The 24,680-nt window shown below is 47.5% G+C and overlaps 1 protein-coding gene across 1 annotated transcript in view; it reads right to left on the reverse strand.

Moving 5' to 3' along the window:
• Positions 1-3,801: 3,801 nt before the first annotated feature.
• The window catches only part of EPB41L4B (erythrocyte membrane protein band 4.1 like 4B), a 156,433-nt gene continuing 135,554 nt past the window's right edge, over positions 3,802-24,680 (reverse strand). Inside the window, 7 exon segments of the mRNA XM_019796710.2 lie at positions 3,802-6,560; positions 7,771-7,799; positions 7,802-7,916; positions 10,967-11,035; positions 13,404-13,520; positions 19,729-19,806; positions 21,760-21,937. Of these exon segments, the coding sequence (XP_019652269.2) occupies positions 6,342-6,560; positions 7,771-7,799; positions 7,802-7,916; positions 10,967-11,035; positions 13,404-13,520; positions 19,729-19,806; positions 21,760-21,937 (805 nt within the window). The 3' untranslated portion in view covers positions 3,802-6,341.

The following is a 24,680-nucleotide window of genomic DNA, read 5'->3' on the forward strand; positions in this document are numbered from 1 at the left end:
CGCCGCCGCAGCCGTCAGCACGCGCCCGCCCCCGCCCGCAGCCCACGCGGCCGCGCAGCCGCCGGTCCCCGCCACCTCGCGCCTCGCTCTGCGCATCCTCCAGCCGGCGCGACGCCTCCCCTTCCTTCTAGCATCCTCTTTTCCCGGCTCGGACTCTCTCCTAGCAGCTTCCCTTCCTCCGTCCTTTCTTCCAAGTCTCCCCATCCTCTCCCTCCCTCCACGAGTTCCCCCCGCGCCCCGATTTGGCCCTTCTAGATCTTTGCTTCTGTACCTGCAGCATGGCTTCCCCGAAAGCTCGCTGGCATCACCAATCCCAGGCTTCGCTGCCGACCTCTTAATCAGGATATGCATTTTACCAACCTCCCCAGGAAACCTCAATGCACATCCTAATTTAAGTGCTCCCTGGAAGGTGTATCTTGGACACACCTTGCCAGAATTGCTGCCTTTCCCATCATCTTGTTACAGCACTTTTTGTTTTACATGAAGCACTTATACTCATTATTTCTTGGGATCATCACAGAAGGAAGTTGAAATAGGAGGATCCCCACTCTCTAGATAGGTAAGAGATGCTTAGAGACAGAGAGGAAACTAGAACCCAGCTCCTGGGCTGGATTCAGTCTTTCCTCCCAGACTTTTGAAGTGTGTAATCAGCAGAGACTGCTGGTGCCCTTGCATAACCTAACCCCTTCAAAATTAGGCAACTGGTTTACCCCGTTTCCCTGCAGCAGGCAGCACAGGCCTTGGCAGGACCACACCATGCCTGATGACCACCCGGATTTCTCCACTTTCTCAAATCCATTCCTGCTGCTTGCAATTCACTGTCGCTTGTTTACCCAGCCATTTATCCACACCACGCACTTACAGGATGCTAGGTCCTGGAGTTCTTTTGACAGTTTTGAAGTGATAACTGCTAAACTGTTCTCTGTTAGAAAACATGGATGTAATTCCTTTCATGCTGGCGTTGCAGAGCCAACATTTTAGCCTGCTTTTTCTATTTCTTTTTATTTCATTGCATAAACAAAGGAAATAATTATGGAGGCAGAAAAGCGTAGAGGTCCCAAATGCAGGCCCAGAAGTCAGACTGTATGGAGTGGTATATGAGTAACCTCTGTGAAGGCAAGGAAGGTGAGGTAAGATGACAGAGGTGAGGCTCAACAGGGTTTGATGCCGTAGAAGGCATGCATGAATGAATGTGCACAAGATTACGAAATACAAATACTCAAAAAGAAACTGGTGATCTCAACCTTTTTTGAACCAGGGGAGATGGGAGATAGGGTTGAAATAGTAAAAAGTGCTATGTGCCCTAGAAGTCACGTGTTTGCCTTTGTGTATCAGCTGACACCGATGGTGAATTGTCCAACTGAAGTTTAAACATGTTTAGCTTGGCAGGTGAATCAGACGTAATTCTTGAAAAGCTTGGGCTTCACTAGGTTTTCCAAAAAACCAGTTGTTACAAGAAGTAGATTTATTATTTGAAAAAAGAAAAGATGAACTGTAATTGCTTAAGAAAATCAAAACAAAGAGACTTCTTCCCCCAAAAAACATAGCTTTGCAATGTGTAACATTTTAAAATATAAAAAAAGCCAATCGAAAGTCTAACATCTAATTCTTCAAAAAAGAAAAAGAAAAACTCATTCTTAAAAATCACAATTCCTTTCTTTTCCTTTTCTTCCTGTTCACCAGGAAAGATATGTTACAAATGAATCAACATATAGCAAAAATCAATCAATCAATAAAGCAAGTATTGGACTTCTGATTTCAGTACTGAATCTCTGGTTTTAGAATCCAAGCTGTTATCTTTCACTTTCTTTTTTATTCCCTTCATTTTAATTACTATAATTAACAGTGATTGTGCCAGATAGAAGGCAAATGAAAACCAGGTCATTCTTCTAGTAAATTGGTCTGATAAAAAACCATGTGGGCTTTTTTTTGTAGGGGATGCTGGGGGGTGGTGTTGGAGGTGGGCTTGCAACCACAGCCTAAAATGAATCTTGCAGATAATCTGTTTCAACTCTTCAGAACCTTGGGTCCATGGACTCAAAGGGGACCATAGATGGGCTACAGGGGTGGTGTGAGGACCTTATGAAAGTGCTGGAATATGTGATGCATGGATTTTTTTTTTCTAGGGAGAATCCGCATAACTGTCATCACAGTCTGCATGCCTCATGAGGGCCTTGGAAACTACTCTGCTTCTCAATTCTCTACTGACTTGGCTCTTCCTTCCATGATGTTTTCTCCCATTCACTTAAATTGCCTTTTGGGATTTTCTTATTCTTTGTGTTTTCTTTCTTTCTTTTTCTTTTTCGATTTTATTTTCAAGTAATCTCTACATCCAGTGTGGGGCTTGAACTCACAATCCCGAGATCAAGAGTTGCAAGCTCCACCAACTGAGCCAGCCAGGTGGCCCTCTTTGTTTTCTTGTAAGATTGGAGCCCTGGAGGGAGACCTGTTCCCACTCTCAGCACATATTCCCCTCTGTTACATCCCGGGTTTTGCAGAGACCCTCTGCTTCCCAGTGATGTGAATTCACTGAGCAGCTAACCAATGCTGTGGTTTTCTCGATAGTGCATGTTTTCTGGGGAAGCACTTTTCCTGAACATTGAGAGGCTGCTGACTGAACGAGAGCCAGCTATTCAAACAAGAACTTGGAAATGCACCGGAGTTTAATTTCATTTTCATTTTTAAAAGAAAGACAGCACCTTCATTTTCTCTTCTCATCAAAACCATTTCTCTAAAATAACTTTTGTTATAAAAACTCCCCCAAATCAGTGCTACATTATAGTTTCTCACCAGTAACAGACATACCCATTCTTCTGACTGCCTAGTATATGTGATTTCTTTTTTTTTTTTTTTTTGGTTGCCATATGATCCCACTATATTCCAATCTCAGTTATATACCAAAGAGAGTTGAAAACATATGTTCATACAGACTTGTACATGGATGTTTATATTATTCATAAGAACCAAAAGGTGAAAGCAACCCTACTGTCTATCAACTGATAAACAGATAAAATGTGGTATGGCCATACAATGGTATGTATTATTCACCCATTAAAGGAATGAAGTATTGACACATATTACAACGTGGGTGAGCCTTGAAAACATTGTGGTAAGGGAAAGAAGCCAGTCACCAAGGACCACATATTGTATGATTCCATTGATATGAAATGTCCAGATTAGGCAAATCCTTAGACAGAAATCCAGAGACAGAAAATAAATTAGTGGTTGCTAGGAGGTAGGGAGAGGGGAGAATTGGTAGTGACTGTAGATAGAGAGTTTCTTTTTGTAACGATGGAGATGTTCTGGAATTAGAGAGTGATGATGTTTGCATAACATTGGGAACATACAAAAAACCCCCACCAAATGCACACTTGAAAATGGTTGAAATGTTGAATTTCAAGTTTTAAAAAAACTGAGGTGATGAAAGAAAGATACAGATCTCAGAATATTCCTGTGATATTTTGGGAATACAAAATTTGGGGTGCATTCAGATGGGATCTTCAGAATGCTTTAGGACCTAGTTTCTAAACTCTTCAAACATAAGGATCTTCTCTGAAGCCTGTGATCCACAAACTCGTGAATTGCAGGACTCCCAGGCCCCTCATAGTACCCCCCCCCCAGTGCCCACCAGGAGACTGTCGTCCACAGTTCGGAGCTCTTATTCTGGCATGATTATGTCAATAGGCGGACCCCACCCCCCGCCCCCCAAACATAAGGTATGTGTTGTGTGACTGTATGATGTTGTTGTTTTGTGTTAAGTATTAAAAAGGTAAAGCAATTCTATCCATTTATTTTTGTCCCCATGAATCCACCCAACACGATATCATGTCCTCAGGTCACCATGCAGAGCGCCCGTCATACATTTAAGTAGGCAAATAATCAGGACAACTGCTGAAACAATGGAATCCTCTTGATTTTACTGGTTAGAGCTGAGCTGCCAAAGGTACTGGGTTTTCATATACAGTAACAGCCAACTTGTTGGGATCAGACTTCCAGTGACATCAACTTCTGAACATCTGTGAACCCAGGGGGATGTGGGGAAAAAAGCAGGAGGCTCAGAGCCTCCTGAAAAGAGCGTCCCAAAAGCCCATGCAACCCTCCTCAGAAGCAAAGCACACCTGACACATATGTCTTACTTGGTTCCCTGGCTTCTCCAAGAAAACTTCCGTTCTGCCGCGGAGGTTTCCGTCAGAGAGCAGGAGGTGAAGAGCAGAAGACTCAGAAAGCAGGTTAGGAGGAGGGTGCTGGATTGGCAAGAGGCTACAACCCCAGACACAGAGAGCTCCCCCGTCTTGTACAGGGACACATTTTGGATCGTGTGCACGAGATAAAGAACAGGTAAAGCTGTTTTAAAAGTATAGCCAGGGGTCATCTAGTATGGGAGTAAAAAGTCCCAAACACCACAAATGCCCCAGATGGCTTCACCAATAGAGCAGAAAGCAGTAAAATTCATCAGTGAGAACAGCACAATAGTCCGTGAAAGGCAAAGCCAAGCCCTGTGTATTTTGATAGCTCCTGATGACATCACCGCACCACACCAAGGTACAAAGGGGCTGATGTTCATAATGATGATCATGACTCATCAAGAAAAGGTTAAATACTCTCCGGTGTACTGTTTCTAAGGCAGGGAAATGTGTAACGCGTTTTAGAAAGATTTCCCTCAAAAAATATGAAAATTTTAAAGATTCAGCACTTAAAGGGTTAATCCTCTGTTCTCTGAATATTTGCTTACATACCTCATCTTACAACAATGCTAGTAAATGAGGCATTACATTTTTTTTTATAATCATTAGTATCAAATTATTGGCACCATTCAGTTTTAAGGATAGGGACAGGAGAGCAAACTATACAATACAACATAAAAATACAGTTCTGATACAAATATACAAGATCAATTACACTTAACAAGTGGTTGTAAGAAATGGATGGACATCCTACATAGAAGGAAATACAGCTAGTAAATCATCACACGGAAAAGTGCTCAGCCTTGCTAGCAATTAATGAAATAGAACAACCTTTCGAGAACAACTATACACACCTATTAAACTAGCAAAAATAAATTAAAATGGCAAAACCCAATACTGGCAGAACTATTGGTAAGTAGAAATAATGCTTATACATTGCTGGTGGCATCATAAATTGTAGAGGGATTCAAGCATTCAGAGGGAATAGGGGAATTGAACTAATGACCTGTAAGGTCCTTCCAACCCAGAGATTGGATCTTTCTAGAAAGCAGTCTGGCAATACGAAACGAGCTATAAAATAGTTCATGCTCTTTGACCTTGTAATCCCTCTTTGGAGATATTCCCAAGGGAAGAATCCAAAGGAACGAGCATTTTTTTTTTTTACAAAGACATTCATAGCAGCACTATTTATAAGAGTGAAAAATTGGAAATAACTCAAATATCTAATAGGGAGGAGTGAGGTTAACCATGTTACATGGATATACAGACATTGAAATTGGTGAGAGCAGGATCTGTGTTGAAAAGGGAAGATATGTGTGAGGTGGAGAAGTACAACCAAAGAGTACGTACTCACTGATCACAGCTATGAAAAAATGTGTGCGTATTCATTGAGAGCTCGGGAAACAATTTAGAGGGCTAGTCTGTGGTGAGGGGGGTGCCTTTATTCCGGCAAAGTTGTTCAAGTGCATAATAAAAATTTAAAAACACATTTCTTTAAACTATATAAAAAGAGAACAAAGTGTCATCTGGTCAAGATTCTATCAACAGGACAAGAATTAATCAACTTTAGAAATAATTTTCCTTTATGGAACATCCAAATGAATCTTGATACTGAATCATCTTATCCTTGTAAGGATTTTTAGACAATTTCAGCTATAATTTCCTACTTTGGGTTCAATGAAAAATTCTGTTTATCCCAAATAATATCCTATCCCACGAATCCATAATTTAAAGTGTATTTCAGATTTCACTGATGCGCTTCAGTCCTGGTGATCACAACTTCCTTGTTTTAGTTCATCGATTCATGTCTGAATAAAAATGAGTGTTAACGACTTTATAAGTTCTGTATAATTACCAGTGTAAATGAAAAAACCAGCAGTAAAGAATTATTCTTTCATTAAAAATGATTCTTTAACAAACAGTCGAAGCTTGGTGCAAGTTTCAATCATACAAAATCATGGTTGAGACTGATAGCAAAGGATTCCGTGCCATATTAACCCCTGTGGTTATTAATACAGGACACACAGGTAGTACTAAAAAGGGAATCCCATCTCCCCTTCTTTCTTCTCCTAGGCTTCCCAAATCCCGTCCCAACTAGATTGAGTAGCAGAAAAACTCTAATACTCAGGAGACAGAAAATAACTTCTCCCATCAAAGTCAAGCCAGAAGTTGGCCTGAACCAATCACAGAGACCTGGGTGAACAGAGCACACATCTGTGTGTTGTGCTGGCGCGAGCGCACAAAGCCCGAAGAAAGAAAACGGACAGAAGGCACCATGCCATCCTCCAGGCAACAAGGGGAGAATTTCACAGTTCGGTCATCAACAGTCTTTTCATCATTTTCTCTCTCTCCAGCTCCTGTCGGAGTGTCTCTGCACTGAAGAAGACAAAATAATGAGATTCCACTAAAAAATGTCAAGAACAGTGTCACCTCCCTGTCTTCTTTCCTGACCTTTGTTATTGACTTTCCCTTTCAGGCTCCTTAAGGACCCCCAACCTTTGCTAGCCTTACAACGACCTGAAATTGTCTAGCTGCCTACTGGGTCTCCCCCCAGACTTAGAGTTCCTCAAGGCACTGGTCCCCAGAGGACTGGCCATATATGTCATTCATCTCTGAAGCCTCAGAGCTAAGTGTAGGACCTGGTACCCAGCAGCCTCTCAGTAAAGGTCTTCTGAATGAGCGGGCAAGATGTCCAGGGGCTAGATTTCTTTAGGTCGTGCTGTCAATAGGTTTCAAATGCACTTTCTCCCAGAGTCCCCTCTCCCCCGTATTTTAATAAAAAAATTGTATGAAATAAAATTGGCTGTTTTGAGGGGTTGCCTCTGACTTCTTGGCCCTCAGGCCCCATTGCCTAACTATGGGATCTGTCTCCATTGTTTATGTGCACGCACACACACGCATGCATGGACACACACACACAGACACACATCTAAAGCACAAACCAAGTTTTTCAGTAATCTCATACAGGGTAGAAATCAGTTTCTACTGTGGCCAACAAGTACAATCTGGCCCCAACCTCCAACTTCACGGGGGCTCTTGTCTTGTCATTCATCCTGCTCTGGCTACGCGGGCCCCCTTACTCTTCCTTAACCATTCCGGCCGTGCTCCATCTCAGAGGTCTTAGAACTGGCTGTTCCTCTGATGAGGATACCATTTCCCCAAATATCTGCACTTCCCATTTCGGGTTTCTGCTTACAAGCCACCTCAGTGAGGCCCACTCAGCATGCCCCGTGCCCTTCTTGGTTTCATTTTCCTCCCTAGCTTGTCATCATCTTTCTCTCTCATCCTCTCTCCCTTCTCTCTCACACACACAAACACACACACATTCACACTCATTTATTTAATATCTGTCTCCTCTCCCCCGACATAAATGGTAAACTCCATAAAGGTAGGATTTCCGTTTTATTTATTGTACATCGCTAGGGCCTAGAATACTCTCTAGCCTTTGTAGACATTTCAATAAATATGTACAGAATAAATAAATGGAAGAATAAACAAATAGATGTCACAGACACAATGAAACTAGAGCCCACGCCCGCTTTCCCTGTCACCAGAGCCCCTACCGGTCCCTGCTGGTCTCACTCACCTGGCCGCCAGAGAAACAGGCTTCCGGGTGGTGTAGATGGTCGGCACTGTGGACATGGTCTCTGTCAAAGGCCTCAGGGTCACTGCTGGAATCAGTGGGGAAGACTGGCCAGGACAGCACGGTAATTTACTGTCTCTAAAGTCTGCCTGGAGAGGAAACAGAAAAGAGAAAATCAATCTCAATTTGGGTTCCATTTTCACACTGTCAGAGACTCCCTAAGCCTTTCCATGCAGTTCCTGTTATTTTTTTAATAATAGCTAAAATCAATTACCACTTATTAAATGATTTTATTTTGTGCCAGGCACTATGCGAAGCACTTCACATGTATTACCTCTTGACAATCCTTAAGGTAGAGGTCATATTTCCTCGCGTTTGACACCATCCATTGTTAGATCCACCATTTTTGCATGTGCCACAGAGAAAGAAAAATGTGGCCATTCAAACCTTGTCACACCCACTCATGTAATGAATGTTCTGATTGCAGAGATTTATTTTTTTTAATTTTTTGAAAGATTTTATTTATTTATTTATTTGACAGAGAGAAAGAGAGAGCACAAGTAGGCAGAGGGAGAGAGAGAAGCAGGCTCCCCACTGAGCAGGGAGCCCGATCCCAGAACCCTGGGATCACGACCTGAGCCAAAAGGCAGATGCTTAACTGATTGAGCCACCCAGGCGCTCCTGATTTCAGAGATTTAAAAGGTGAAAAAAATGCATATCTTAGAACTGATTTTATGAAAAAGAAAAGTAAGGTTCAGAGAGGTTAAGTAATTTTGCCAAGGTCACACAGTAAGTATTAAGAACTAGTATTTAGGACCAGTATTAACGGACCCCACAATTGGTGTTTTTCACCACTATCTCAGTGCTTCCCAAAGTATGGTCCCCAGGCTGGCGGCATCTGTATTATCTTGAAACTTGGTAAAATTGCTGCCCTCGAGATATTCTTGCCCAGTTCTTAAAAGTCCCAGTGTGGTTTCTGACACTGGCTTCCTGCTCCATCTTGGCCCCCAGCTTTTCAGGAAGGCTTCCCTGGGTGTCTCGCAGCACTGCCAAGCCTGGGCAGGAGGCCAGAGTGCCCGCCATGGGTCAGCTGAGGGAAGGGGAGCCGGAGCTCCCTGCTGGGGAGCTGTGCCCAGTGAAACCGCAGGGCCAGGATGAGTGCCGCAGCCCAGCCCCTGTGTCTCTGCCCTCTGGTTCTTCCAAGGCAGGTGCTGGAAGCAGCTCATGACCTTAGAAATGTATTATTCTAGGAACCTGTTTTTGCCTCTGCCTGGACTGCTGGACGCCTTCCTACCTCTGTTCAACCTCTGAAGGCTGCACCAGCCACTGCTTCCTCCCTCTCTGTCCATGTGGCTAGAGCCGCCTCAGGCAGTACCATCACCCAGCTCACGAGACGGCACTTTTGGTTACCCTAGGCCTCCCAGAGCCCACCTCACTCAGTTCTAGGGACTACAAACTCTGATCCCTGGGAAGAGACGAGGGTGAGGCGAAGGAAGAGGTGATCCCAGACTCTCCACTTTGCTCCCTGCAGCCACTCATCCAGTGAGTTCTGCAGAAGCTTTCAATGAAAGGAAAGACTTGCAGCTGAAAAGAAGCCTGAACGGCATCAAACTCGCCCATTTTGCAGATGAGGAAACTACAGCATTTAAATGTTTAAGAATATGTCGACATTTTGCAGAGCTTTAATCAGCTGTCCGGTGACACAAAGGGAGGTGGGGACGTGAAGTGGGTTGTCATGACTCCCTGCTCTCATTAATCACACCCCTCTGCCTTGTCGGCCCTCGAGAAACAGCCACCATACTTGACACTTGCGGGACATTCTGCCGTTGGTAAAGTTCTGCCAACTTCTTGATCCCTTTTGATCCTTGCCTTCGCCGGATACAAGGAAGATATTCATATTACTGTTTCCACTCAAATAAGAGGAGACAGGTGCCAGGACTGGCAAAGTGACTACCTAAGATCACACCATCATCAAGATGTACACCGAACCCCAAAGAAGTGGAGACAGGAACTCAAACAAATACATGCACACACATGTTCACGGCAGCACTATCCACAACAGCCAGAAGGTAGAAACAACCCAAATACCCCCCAGGGAATGAATGGATCAACAAATTGGGGTATACATATGCAATGGAATATTATGCCACCGTAAAAAGAATGAAATACTGGTATACCCTACCGGATACACGAGCCTCAAAAGCATGAGGCTCGGTGATAGAAGCCAGGCACAAAAGGTCATGTAGTCTACGATTCCATTTATCTGAAATAGCCACACTACGGAAATCCACAGAGACAGAAGGCAGATTGGCGGGTGCCAGGGGCTGGCGGGAGGGGGGCAATGGAGAGTGACTGCTTCATGGGAACGAGGTTTCCTTTGGGGATGAGAAAAATGCTTTGGAGCTAGGGGTAGTAGTTGTGTGACATTAAATGCACTAAATGTCACTTCAGAACAGAGTTCGCATGATTAAAAGAAGCTGTTGGGGCACCTGGGTGGCTCAGATGGTGGAGGGTTCAACTCTTCATGATGACTCAGGTCATGATCTCGGGGGTCCTGGGAGCGAGCCCTGTGTCGGGCTCCAGGGTCAGTGCAGAGTCTGCTTGAGAGTCTCCCTCCCCCACCTCTTGCTCTCACTTTCTCTCAAAATAAATAAATCTTTTTTTAAAGATTTTATTTATTTGAGAGAGAGCGAGCCACACAAGAGGGGATGGGAGGGAAGAGGGAGAGGGAGAAGCAGGTTTTCCACTGAGCAGGGAGACTGATGTGGGACTAGATCCCAGGACCCTGGGATCATGACCTGAGCTGAAGGCAGATGCCAAACTGACTGAGCCACCCAGGCGCCCCTCAAAATAAATAAATCTTTTTTTTTTTTTTAAGATTTTATTTATTTCTTTGACAGAGGGAGAGAGCACAAGCAGGGGAAGTGGCAGGCAGAGGGAGAGGGAGAAGCAGGCTCCCTGAAGAGCAGGGAGCCTGACATGGGATTCGATCCCAGGACCCTGGGATCATGACCTGAGCTGAAGGCAGATGCTTAACCGACTAAGCCACCCAGGTGCCCCAAAATAAATAAATCTTAAAAAAAAAAAAAAGAAAAAAGAAAAAGAAAGCTGCTGACATTGCCATCTAGCATGCCACAGAAAAGCATGCGGCACGGGAACAACATTTTAAAACACAGACCTGTTTTCTGAATCTACTTACGGTGAACTGTGGCCCTGAATTGAAAGCATCAGGAAATGGGGTCACTGTATCAGCCGGGAAAGTTTTTATCTTCAAAAAAGAGAAAGACAAGAGGGTTACTTACATGAAAACAAAGTTTTGAAATCTTTGGTAGTGCACTTTTAAAACCGAACTGAAAGGTTCAAGGGAACACGTGCAGAGCCCTCATTGTTCGTATAGGGAAACAGAAGGTCCCTGACGACTCTTGGCCAGTGGTCATATCTGCACCAATCCTTGTGCTGTAGGGCTGGGACCCAGCAGGGGTGACAGGCTGTGGTCCCATGTTTGTAGGGCACCCCTGGAACACCTTTCCCTGGAGGCTGTGTGGGCCTCCTAGGCATGCCGGGCCCTATGTATGGCCTGATCCATTCAAGGCCATGGTCAGGGTGTGTAATGAGGCAGCCAGAGCTGCCTGGGTGGCTGCTGCCTGCTTCCCCATGGCTGTGGGGAAGGGACTAGAGGCTGCTGACAGGCCACATCCTGGGACACAGTCTATGACGGTGGACACAGTACCAGGAGGCTTGCACTAATTAGGCCAGAAAGTATTTCCTGTCTATTCCCTTTAGTTATTGGACTCCCTGTAAATCGTGGGCCACAGAAGACGACCTTGGGGAAGCCCCCGTAAGCATGTGAGAATTCTGCCACTGCGGCCTTGGGGATATAAGGCACCATGATCAGAGGGCCCAGTGCTAGGGGCGGCTACTGCACAGGGCTGGTCTGAAGCAGGGGGGTGCACTGGCCTGATCAGGTCGTGGTGGGGGGCTGAAAAGAGCCTTTGCTTCCATTTCTTTCTCTTTGGTTATTTTGTCTTTGGCCTCCGGAGGCCTTGAGAAATGTGGAGTATGCTTATTTCTTTATACCAGCCTAGAGGACTGCCAGCAGCTCCAGGGGCCCAACAACCCTGGTACTAGCTTTGCCTGTGGCCCTCAGGGCACAGAAGCTGCGCGTCCACCTGCTGGGGAATGCGCACTCTGCCACCTGTCACCAGAGGGCTGCAGCCTGGACACTGAGTCCACCGCTGCCCGTGGGCAGCTGCTCTCGTCTCTCCGCGGGGCTGGTCTGTGGATCCTGGGGTAGTTATCTGATGCTCTTGAGTCACTCTAACGGGGGTTAAGGTAGGGGCGAGCTAGAGCACATCTGAACAGACCAAAATCTGCTGAGGCTTTTCTGAATGGGTGGAGTAGTTCTCAGCCAATCTGAGAATGAGCGTGTCTCTGCGATGTGCACGGAGATGCCCAGTCCACGCCTGCTCCCCTTCCCCAAATTCTCTTTGGCCTCTTCAAACATCTCAAAATTCCCAGAACGGGCCCCAAGTGCCTTAAGACTCAGGTGCCAGGTCAGATTGCTGATAGAGGCTGCCTGCGACACAGCGAGAGGACCCAGGGGAAGCCCGTGGTGCCTTCTCCGCCCATGGCCTAGTGGTTCGGCGTGTGCGCCGAGACCAAGAGCAAAGTGAAAGGTCACATTCAGATAAGACTCTCAGACCATCGTGAGGTAAAAGGGAAAAGAGGTTTATTATTGCTATTAAAGACATGTGAACATTGGCAGCTTCCATGAACTATACTGTATCTTTTCTAAATAAGACAAAAATCTACCCCAACAGTTACACTCTGTTGCTCGGCTGTGGCAAAGCGTAGTCACTCTTCCGTTGCTGCTGTCTCTTGGTATAACCACTTTAGAAAGGGAGCAGAGCCAAAGTCACAATACTGAACCCAGCAGGGTCTAGCCTAAGAAAATAAAATACCTAACACAAAAGCTATCTGTGTCCCCTCGCATAGTTACACGCTGGGAACCAAGCCTGTGCCCTGCCGGGTGAATGGGTTAGGCAAATGGGAGGCCACGCACTGGATGGAAGGTAAACAGTCACATACGTTGTGGTAACAAGAACAAGATAGAAACAATCGAACACTCAGTGGAAAGAGAAAAACAGGAGACGATATGGATACTATGATTTCACTTCGTAAAATTATGAATGAATACAAATAAATATTAGACGGACACATGCAAAAATGGAAAAATCGTGCTAGGTTGGGACTAGGTGATTCTTGTCAGGCTGTTATGTAACACTCACCCTGTTATCTTGAAACATAGCAGGAAAAGACAAGTGAAAAAAGTTTTTATTTTCAATAGAAATGCAACTAAGATTTTCTTTTTCCTTTCTGGGAAAAGTATCTATGCTCATCCAAGCTTTAGGAAAACAAATTCTTCCTGGTTCTTGAGATCTAGAGACGCAGGGCAGGACAGCAGCCTGTGCGTCCTCATTTGGCCAAACTACATATCCATCCTGGAGACAGAGCACCTGTCAGCCAGGCCCTCGCAGAAGGTCTAGTGCTCACGCACACCAGCGGGGTGGCCGCCTGGTGGCCCCTGCCCGCCTCACCTCTCCTGGCCAGGCCCCTCTCCCTGCCAGGGTACCTACCAGCCTCGTTTTGATTGGAGGGTGCATGCAAACTCCAGTGGTCTCTTCCTTCATGGGGGGAGAGAGTGGAGGAGAACAGCGAGAGTGGGCACAGTGGGGGGCGCTGGCGGGCTCTGCCTGCTCACGAGGAGAGGAGAGAAGGGGAGGAGGCAGAGGAGAGAGGGGGAGGAGGCAGAGGAGAGAAGGGAAGGGAGGAGAGAAAGATAGCACAGTGCAAGAAGGATCTGTCAACTCCAGCCTGCTCTGGAGCCAGCCTCGCCCCAGCCTGCTTCTAGCCTCCGGCCAGCTGGCTTCTAGGCCCCCCTCCTCCCTCCTCTCCCCACCTTCTCTCCTCCTCTCTGGCTCTCATCTGTCTTCTCACTATCTGAACAGAACAACCCATCGAAACCCCATTCCCGGGGTTGGCAGGCAGGGGCCATCTCTGGGCCGACTGCGCGGGCCTGGCAGTGGCTTCCGGGGCCACGCCAGAAAGAGAGCCGTGATGAATGAGTGACGCTAGCCACGGGGGCAATGTGAGGAGAGGCCACACGCTTGAGCGTGCTGGCCGTCCATGCCTGGTGACCTCCTGAGCTCTGCTAATAAGGGCCCCCATCAGGGTGTACAGGTCAGCAGATGTCCAACAGAGTGCTCCAGGAAAGACATCTCTCAGCAAGGAGGAACATGGGCTTATGGATTTACTCTGCATGGCTTTCTGTTATCTGTGTTCAGAAAACATACTGGCCCTGCTTTCCCCCCCAACCCATCCCCCTGGCCCAGGCCGTGACACCTTGGGTTGCCGCCAAGGTACCCTGTTGCTGTAGCTGGAAGATATCAAGCATTGTGAGAAAATGCCACATCGCTCGGGGTGCTGGGTTCCCCACCCCGGCCCTAAAGAGTGCCATGCACCAGCAGAGGTCCAGCAGCTTGTCCTGGTGAGGATGAGGATGGTGGAGAGAGGAGGCTCTGAGGCTAGGAGAGGGGGCCACTGACAGGGTTAGTGTGGGTTGCCAGGAGGAACCATTCACTCTAGACAGTAAATACACACATCTTTTTTAGTTCAAGAGAGCTTCCTTAACTAGTCGGTAACGTCCTGCCATAACGAAGGAAGTAGAGCCTCGGGGCAAGTTTCACTACAACACTATCAAGAACATTCACGTGTCTTTTCTGACTCCAAACTGATCTGACGCTGACCTCTTTACAATTATGCGGTCCTGGACCATTTCCAAAGGGCTTTTACAGTCAGAATCTCCAACAGTCTTGGCGACCACCTTGCTTTACTGCTCAAATTTGGAGATGCTGAAAAATGGCCTCTGCAAAGTCTAAATCCACGGTTCTCGACCCTCGTGTCGACTGGTTCGGCATCCATTCTTCAGAAACCGCAAGTCCGTATGCACCACCTGCCGTCCCGTTTTAGCAGCCTACTGAGAATCCCTCTACTGCTCTCTCCTGTCCTCGGGGTGAATCCTACCCTCCACAAGATGGCATTCGAGACCTGACTGAAGTGGGCTCCAGCCTGCTCCCCCCAGGAGCAGAACCAACCACACCAGGGACCCCAGGCCACAGGGCCTTAGCCTCTGCAGATAAGCTGGCACTCCTGTGTGCTTTTTGAAGAAAATAAAAGCTGACGTAAATGACCAACAAATACGGACATACTGCCTAGATGCCAAAATGGGCACCAGCCACTAGTGTCTTAGCTGAAGGTTACGGCGAATGACTTAAGGCTTTGCCTAGCATTGGGCTTCTACGGTAAAGAAAGGTCGATCCATCCCACAAGCATTTATGACCCTTCTAAACATGCATCTGTTAGTAAATGAACAGGAAATAAGATAACATGTGTAACTGGATACTATTTTGAAATACCATTTTATTTTTTTCTCCTGGCATTTCCTCTCCTCCTTGGCTTCTTTCCACATTCAGGCAGCTAGGTTCTTCTAAGCTACTTGGCTTTTGAGGTTTAAAATCTGACTCCTTGGAGAAGAGAAAGATTTTTGGCATAGACAAATGAAGATAGAAATGTGAAAGCTTCTTCGTCGTCCAGATAAGAAAAGAGGTTGCCAGTGTGAGGGCTGGAGAGAAAAGTCACAGGCAAAGTGAGGAGGGGCAGACATTAGGAAGTACTGCGCAGAGGGGCCTGTGCCCTTCCTCCCGGGGCTGAGGCTAGGGCACAGGGATTAAAGAGCAGAGAGGGGCTAGTGTCCCTCTGCTCAGGTAGAGCTGGGGAGGCGGCAGGCCCCGGGGCAGAAAGAATGGCTGTGTGGCATGTCCAGCAGATTGAGATCCTTATCCCAGCAGGACAGTGACTTCCACCCACCCAAAAGGGGCATGAGGGAAGCAGGGAGTGCCCCGGATGTACCAGCAAACAGATGACATCACAAACTAAAGAGACTTCCCTCCATCTTCCTGTGCCCTGGAGAAGATGGGTGAATCCCCAGGAAGATGGAAGAGGCACCCTGATTTCACTTGGGATCAAGCTCCAGCCTTCCTGATAGAACGAGGTTCAAAAGTAAAAACTAAGTTATTGAGATAGATGGAAAAACAGTTCTTCTGACAACCAAGCCAGGCCTGTTTTTTACCCTACACAACCCTGGTCTGGCCAGGCCGGTCCAGTCTCCTCCCTGGCACATGAACTCTAGACTAATAGTCTCTGGCCCAGAGCAGACCTGGGTCCTAAGCGCTTCTGCTTTGCAGCTGGGCGAGTGGTTTCTGCAGTATGGGGATCGGGGATTGCGGAGGGACAAGCCTTAAAAAGAAAGCATCAGGAACACAGAAGACATAGGTGTTTGTGGGGTATGTCACCTGGGGAGGGAAGCTGGCGCCACAGACCTGGAGTGGGGGACTTGACTGATATGTCAATGTCCCCTCCCTCCAGTCTGTTAACACCAGCACCCCGTTCAGGAGCCCACACTCTCCTTCCAAAAGAGAATACCAAAGGGACAGTGGTGCTGTCTTCACTCACTTGCCTTCTTCCCTCCCCACCCTCGCGCCCCAACCTCTTCCATCCTGGCCAGAAACTCCAGTCTGATTGGCAGGTCTGTGATGCGGACTCCAACCTGGGAAGCCACAAGCTCCCCAGGCTGTAGGGCTTCTATTGCCAAATTGAGCTACATAATAAAAGAGTTGGGGATGGGAGAAGAAAAGATATGGAAAAAGGAGGAAAAAGTGTTGCAAGAGTGACATTGGAAAGATGTTTTTTTGGAGAGTTTGAGGATGAAAATCCTTGGAGTTGTGCAGGGTGCAAGAGAATTAAGAAGGAAGCAAAATGAGATTTGAGAAGTGCTACCAGGGAGGTGATAATTTTGAATGCTTTTTGAGAGATGCCAGTTAAAGACAGAAACACTATTATTCTCAGTTGTTTGGACTCTGCTTCTTTGAAAACCGCTCCACACAGAGACTGGATCATCAGGGCTGGAGTCGTAAGGGTTAAACTAGCACTGATAAACTAGCGTTCCTTGGTGGAACGCTGCTGTTGAATGAAAGCAACAGAATCTGGTCCCAGCCCTCTCTCTGTGGTCCTTCTAGCTCTGGCCCAAGGAACCGCAGTGGTACTGTGGCTTTAGAGTCTAATTTAGTCCCAGGCCCTAAATCCAGTCTCTCCTCCACTGTCCTATGGGGCAGAGACACCGCACCCCACCCTCTACCCGACAAGAACAGAGAGGACCACTGTTTGTATTTCTTTGATGCTGGGCGGAGCAGATGGAGGAAATGGAGGGAAGAGGACCAGACAGGAGAAGTAGGCTGCTGGAGTTCCCCTTCCTCTCGAGGACCCTTCGGCACTGGTGCAGACAGGACTTGAGTGAAATTTTGGTCCAAGCCAGTGATGCCAAGAAAGGCCCAAATGGAGCAGGCTGTCAGCAAAATACCAGCCCTCCAGCATACCTTCTGTGTGAACATGCGGCCTGGACACACACTCACACCTCAAATCCACACAAGCAAGACAAAGGATGCTTCACCCTGAGAACACGTATTCACTGCAGACTTCCGATCAGGGGACCTCTGGGTCCCTGGCACATGCTGCTTCCTTTCTAATCTCAGACCATTACGTTCAAAGAAAAGATAAAGATGGGGCAATGAAATCTACCAGCTGGACCTGCAACACGATGGTTTTTAAGGGAATCCTATCACTACTATCAGAGCCAAGAAATATTTTTTTGGCAAACTAACCCGAGTTTCTCAGATCTGCCAGAACCTTTAATAAATATGCAGTATTTTGCTCATGCTGTACCCTCTGTAGAATGCTTTGGTCCATTTGCTCCACCTGGCAAACTCCTACCCATACTTCAAAACCCTAGCACTATGAAGCCATCTTTTTCTCAGTGGCCCCAGACAGGGTTAGGCACTGGGTCTCACAACAGTAACAGTTTCTGTAGACTCTCAAATGGCATTAATGGAAACATGCTTCAGCAGTCTGGAAGTTTCCCAAGAGCCTAACTCAGAGAGAGATCTTCTCCCACTGGCTTCTATTCCTGCCTGGCATGTTTTCTTCAACATGGGCCTAGGAACTTAGCTTTCTCCCCTTTCTGCCTTCATAGGCCCTCAGGTTGTGACCTAAGGGTTCTCAGGTCCCTTTGGGGTTTGCTGCCCTCCAACTAGACTGATGCCCTCAGATTGCGGCCCTGGCTTCCAGCCCCCACACGTGGCCCTCCTCAGGTGTAAGGCCTCAGCTGGGATACTCAGTTGGGATACTGACGTAGCGCCAGGCCCAGGCTGCTTAACTTGCTGTCTCGTCCTCCACATCTCTTGTTCTGCTTTCTCAGTCTGGGGAGTGCGTTAAACACAGCCCCCCTTCCAGGCATTGCTCTGCTTCAAAGCGGCAAGTTTCTGAAATCCGGATGCCAGATTCAGCCCAATCTGGTGATGCAAAGGGCACCAGAGAAGGAGCAGGAACACTTGGGTTTGGAATAGCTTGGTCCCTGTGTGGTTACCCCACTTTGTGACTCAGCTTCCTCATCTGAGCAAAAGGATGGCGAGGAGATGAGGGAAGGCCCTGCTTCTGGTTTACCCTATCTTGGCAATTTGTCTAACAAGAAGGCCATCAATAACTTGGCTGCATTTTCTCCAACATGGGAAGAGAGTAACTCCGAAGTTCCTGGAGCAGGCTGTCTTACCCACTGTCAGTTCTCTGCTGTTATCCAAACATGCTGACTTGAAGCTCTCAGACTGTCCCAACGCCCCAGAGGAGAAGTACAACTGTATAAATTACAAATGATTGCCTTGTGCCAGCTGGAGCAGGGACAGTGATCATTCCTAAAGCCCAGACAGTATTTTGCCTCATTCGTCCCCTCTTGAAAAAGCCTTCTGGAAACCCTTCCTATCCACCACCTGCTCCTCCAGGGAGCCAGGCCTGAACGACTCCCACTTGGGGCTTCTCCCCAAGCATCTTCTACACGGCTGTACTGTCGTGCCTGCCCTTTATCCACCCGACTCCCCTCCAGCCTCTAGCTGCCTTGCCCACTCCCAGGGCCTCACATGCAGCCAGGTGTGTAATGAGCTCTCAGGAGGTAGTTTTTGACTTGGTTCACATTTTGAGTCATGCTCCACACTTGTGGACCATGATTTATGCTCAGGTACACTTGGGCATCTGGCTGAGCCCAGCCCAAGGTACATCCAAGTTTGCCTGTGTCATCTGATACTATTCATAATATCTCACACACATTTATGGTGCTTTTGTATTCTTCAAGGGTTCTCTCTGTCTCACGAGATCATTCGAACACTCTGGGGCAGACATGGCAAACAATGGCATCTTTTACCCCATGACAAGACTCCTAAGGAGGGGAGCAGAGATTGGAGCCAGGTCTGGCTTGCATGACTCCCGGTCCAGCGCTCTCTCCGCTGAAAGCATTTCTCACCTACAGGAGTCCCATGAGGACCACCACCATCCTAAGGGGAGACCTATATGCAGAGGATGGAGGATGACAGGGAGGCACGAGGGGCCTGGGAAGCTGGGGTGAGGCCCTGAGCCAGTACTTCAGACCAGAGCACATTGTTGGAAGCGGCAGCAAAAGATGCCCCATGGGTGGGCATGCGGGGAGCAGCCCAGGAAGCCGAGAAGCCAAGACCCAAGCACCAAGGAGCCCTACAGGCTTGGGAAGCAGCAGACAGGCGGGGTGGGACCCCTGCGGCCACCCTCAGGGGAAAGGGAGCACCACCTCCCTGGAAGGCTCTTGGAGGGAAAGGGACCCAGGCGCCTGAACCCCCAGAGAAGGCTGATCCCTGAGCCTCCAGGCCGTGAGCAGGACAAGAGGAAGAGCCTTCCCGACAGCGATGCCCACCTCTGTGCATCCGTCCCACTGCCAAGATGTTTCTATGGTCTGTGGCTTTTCTGGTTTTAGCAAAATGGGAAGATTACCAGAGGGGTAGCTTCTGTGAAGTCCATCAGGAGATCGCCTGGCTCCAGGGTAAAGGCACCTCGTCGGTCAGAGGGACTCTAGGAAGGCACATAAGAAGATTGCTGGCTAGTGCTGGCTCTGGACTGTTAGGGGAATGTCACCGGAAATCACGGAGTTTCCTCCCTCCTCCTTCCCTCCCTTCCACTGCTGAGCCCATGACCCTGCCAGTCCCCCATATGGTTCACTTGCCCAGCAGTGTGCAAATTATAGAAGCCAAACCCCAAATGTCTTCTGAAAACTTAACGGGCAGAAAGAGTGTGTAGGCTAGAGAGCTGCCTTTTTAAAAGGTGCAAACGACTTCCTTTAAGTGCTTTGAGTGCTCTTGGACTGGTCTTTGGTGGGGGGAAATGCTTCAAAGAGTCCTTTGAATATATAGAGAGCAAAGCTCCCATCCTGGATCAAGAGGGTCAAGGCCTTAAGGAGCTAAACTCATGAGCACAGGTGGTGCCTGGATGGCTCAGCTGGTAGAGTGTGCAATCCGTGATCTCAGGGTCATGAGTTCAAGCCCTATGTGTGGCACGGAGTTTACTCAAAAAAAAAATTTTTTTTTTAAATGTCATCTGCGTAATAATGAGGAAGATCTTCATGGTGGGAGGGAGGTATCTCTGAAAACCATGTTCAGCTTTGGGGAAAACATTTTTCCCCCTCCTGCCCTGGGGTCTCAGCAGCATGGAAGGCCTAGAGGCCCTTTATGGGAAAAAAAATAATAAGCCCCATCAGCTTGGCATGAGCAGGGCCCTAAGGAGAGAGATGGCCAGGAGAGGGAGCCCTGTGGCCTCTGGTAGGATGCCACCCACATCCCCACTCAACTCTCCTTTGTTTCATAATTTTTTTTTTTTTGCTTGGTTTTAATCATGGTGGAGAACAGGAGCTAGGAACCTGTATCCACACTCAGAACAAAGCAGTATGAGGGACTCTGCACATGACAGGGGAACCCGGTCGAGATACCAGGAGGTGATTGACCCAAAAGCAGGGAGCGTCAGTCTGAGGGGTCCCTGGCCTGAGCGGGGTCTCCTGTTGAGGACCACAAAGGGATTCCCAAAGATCCTGGGAAGGGAGCTGGTAAATGCCTGGCCATGGTCAAGCAGGATGTGGCCTGACCCATTCCATTGTTACCTAGAGGCTACCGGGAATCACGACCTATTTGGCCAGATGTCCCCTCCACTGGATCTGATGCTGGCCCATAGGCTGTGCAGGAAAGCACACTTTATTCCTATTTTTAGGCCAAGGAAGCAGGCTTGGAGGAACAAGGCCTATGGAGTAACTGCTTGTTTCAAGCAGCCATAAGGCATGTGGAGGGAGCAGCTGGGAGCAGAGTCTGGGGTCTGGTTTTGCCTTCGGGACTCCTACCCCACACCACCACCATTTCTCACTGAGGTCCACAGACCAGGGAGCCTTTGACTGGACATCTACTGGTAGAGCAATAGGTTTGAATGCATTTGGACCACTCGCGGTGTAGAATGACCACAGCTAAGGGTCACTCAGAGAAAACCAAGAGAAATGTCTTGAGTAAGGCCTTTATCACAGCCCATTTGCATAGCTAGCAACGTCCTGAAATTGCAAACTGATAAAATAATATTCCCCACTTTCAAACTATTCATATGGGCCATCCAATATAAGGCACGGGAAGATTGCTGGCTGAATTGCTTCTGTTTTTACTCTTCCAAATTTTCCATTATGGGGCGAAAACATGTCTTGTTTTCTATACTTACAGTACACTATAGATTACGTAGGGATGATATTCTAAAACCAAATTGCCCTCAAAAATCTCTTCCATTTCTCTTAAAGTACAGCGCACAAGGGCTTTATTACACCATCGCATCTCATAAACAGGTCATCTTTCGGGGAGAGTTACAGAAAAACCCTGCCCTGGTGTCTGTTTCCCTTGCTTTAGAAGTGCACGGCTGAGTTTAAACGCGCGAGAGGCTGTGCACTGAATTTCTACTGCGTTCCTAGCGAGTGCAGCCACTCCTCGGGGCTTTCCCCCATACCTTGGCCCCTGGGGACAGCTGGCCCTTGCTTTCTGAGGTCTGAGGCGAGCTGAGTTTGTGGCCCTTGGGGGACACCAGTGGCGCGGAGACTTGCGAGGTGGCCGTGACGGGGTTTGCGGCTGCGGCGGTGGGCGCTCCTACGGCCTCGGCCAGGTCAGGGGGGAGGTCATCTTCATCACTGCGGTTACTACAAGCAAATGAAGCTCTGCTCATTACAGCAATAAACAGGCTGTGGGGAGGGGAGGGAGGGCCGGGAGGGGGTGGGGGAGCTCCCCAGACAGATGTCTGCCAGATGCCCAGCTTCCAGGACCCAATGCAGTGACATTTTTGCCAAAGCCAATTTGGGCTAGATGATCTGTCATTTGCCAAGGGATTTTAAAAATTGTTTTCTTTATCATGGAAAGGTATACATAACATTTATCGTTTTCTCCGTTGGTCAGTGTACAATTCAGTGATGTTCGACATATTCACGATGTTGTATACCCATCCTCACTGTCTACAGCCAAAATTTTTTCATCACCCCCAACAGCAACTCTGTCTCCACTGAACAATAAATCCCAATGCCCTCTCCCTGCAGCCCCTGGTAACAGCTGTTCTGCTTTCTGTCTGGATGAATTTGACTAGTCTAGGTATCTCACATAAGTGGAATCATACAATATATGTCCTTCTGTACCTGGTTTATTTCACTTACCGTAATGTTTCCAAGGTCCGTCCATGTGGTATCATATGTCAAAATTTCATTTCTTTTTAGGGCTAGACAATATTCCATTGCATTGATAGACTATATTTTGCTTATCCATGCACCTGTTGGTGTACTAATGTGTTTAAGACCCTGCTTTCATTTCTTTTGGTTTGGAATTCCACTGGAGGTGGGATTGCTGGGTCACATGGCAGTCCTATGTTTAATTTTTTGAGGTGCCACGAAGCCTAGGGAGCGGCTTCCCTTAGGAGGGTAAATCCAAGCCATTTAAGAACCAACTGCCCTGAGTGAAAAGCATAATGGCGCCTTTCATGGCCTAACAGCAACTTTCCTTTGGTGTGATAAACTAGCTACAGGGAGGAGCTGGGCACATGCATTTGGGGGCCTCGTAGCTCTGGTCTTAGAACCTCTCTGGTGGAATGGGATGATGCAGGCAGAAAAGTACACTAGACAGGAAGTCACCACGATGGAGAAGTCCAGGTTGGCATTCTAGGTTTGTTTCCAGGGCTTGGATTTGTGGGGAAGCAAAGTATGTCAAGGCATAGTGGCACAGGACAGAGCAGCGCCATCAATCGCCCATTCTTAGTATGGACAGTATCTTCTCAAACTTGCAGAAATTAAGACAAGTCCCCGATCCCTTAATGCCAACCAGATTGCCACCTGTGCAGGACAGGGCGAACCCTGTAGGCCTGGGGAGCTCTAACTCGGCACCTGCCAAAGGAACCACTGGCCGCTGACGAGCTTCCGGGAGAACCTCTGGGCCCTGGGAATATCCTGCCTGATAAGAGTGTCACTGCATACCTGACCTTAGGCCATACCACAGAGTCTATGCTAGCAATGTGACTTATAGTGAAGACCTGCTTTTGCATGTCTAGAGCTTAGGGCCACACTCTATCAGTTTGACCTTGGGGTTGGGAGGCGGTTATTGGAGACTGGGTAGTGGTTCCAGGACTATGTGACTGACCCCCAATAATAACCCTGGGTGCTAAGACTCAGGTGAGTTTCCCTGCTTGGCACGACTTCACATATGTTGTTAGGTGTTTTTGTGGCTTGAAGAATGAAACACCGACCACGTGACTCCTCTAGGACAAGACAAGCAGAAGCTTGTGCCCAGTCTTCTTAAACGCCACTCTGTGTGCCTTTTCCTTTGCTGATTTGTCTGGATCCTTCCCCTGGAATAAGCCATAACCGTGAAGAAAACAGCTTTTCTGAGTTTTGCGAGTCCTTCTAGTGAATCATCAAACTCAAGGGTAGTCTTAGGGACCCTGATACACTTCTCCTAAAGGACTTCCATGGGGAACTCCTAGAGCTACCCCGGCACAGGAGTTATGTTTTAGAAGGGATGGCTGAGCAAGGGTGTAGATAAAAGGTCCATGGCCGGTGAGGACCAGCATGGCCTGAGCAGGGTCCCTCACAGGGGCCTCCTCATGGCCGTGGCCTCGTGGGAAACGCAGCCACGGTACACAAACTGAGGTGAGACTGAGACTCACAGGGGAGGATCCCCGGAGATTTCAGATCCTTCTGTAAACGGAGAGGCCCCAAGAGAAGGATTTAGGACTTATTCTTAATAAGGGGGCAGGTAAGGTTGGAATAAATAAGTGGGGAAACTAGTGAGACGCCACATATGTGGATCCACGCTGATGAAGTTAATCAGCTCAGTAACACAGGCATTAGCCCATTTAATTTTTACAACAGCCCTGCAGGATTACGATCTCCATTTTTCAGATAAGCGGACGTTATTCAGTGGCAATTGTGACATGACTTGCTCAAGGTCACATAGCTAGTTAAGTGGAAGAGTAGGGTTAAAATTCTTTTCTGCCTCATTAAAAAAGAAAATTATAACCTTAAAAGCATAGTTATTTAGTTTAACATTATAGGCCATTAAAAAAAAAAAAAGCATAGCTCATCTTCCACAGCAGGAAGCCAACTGACACTGCCTAAAATTGAAAAAGACTCCAGATTCTTGATGGTTTTTATAACCTTTTGTCCTAACTTAGATCTTGTGGCAAAGAGATAATCTGCTTAACTACATTGCCTCTTTCAATTCAACCTCCGTTTCTGAGGTAAATTCATGTTAAATTCATGAAACATCATTTAGTAAGTACAATTTTATGTGTAGCTGGATTCTTTTCTTTGAAATGATTTCTTTCCATTTTAACAATATGTGAAAAATGTCTACAGCAATAGTCATTCAATGTGAACATAGGCTATTTTTGATGGC

Source organism: Ailuropoda melanoleuca, chromosome 7 (genome assembly GCF_002007445.2).
Source record: "Ailuropoda melanoleuca isolate Jingjing chromosome 7, ASM200744v2, whole genome shotgun sequence".
In the NCBI taxonomy this organism is placed as follows: Eukaryota; Metazoa; Chordata; class Mammalia; order Carnivora; family Ursidae; genus Ailuropoda; species Ailuropoda melanoleuca.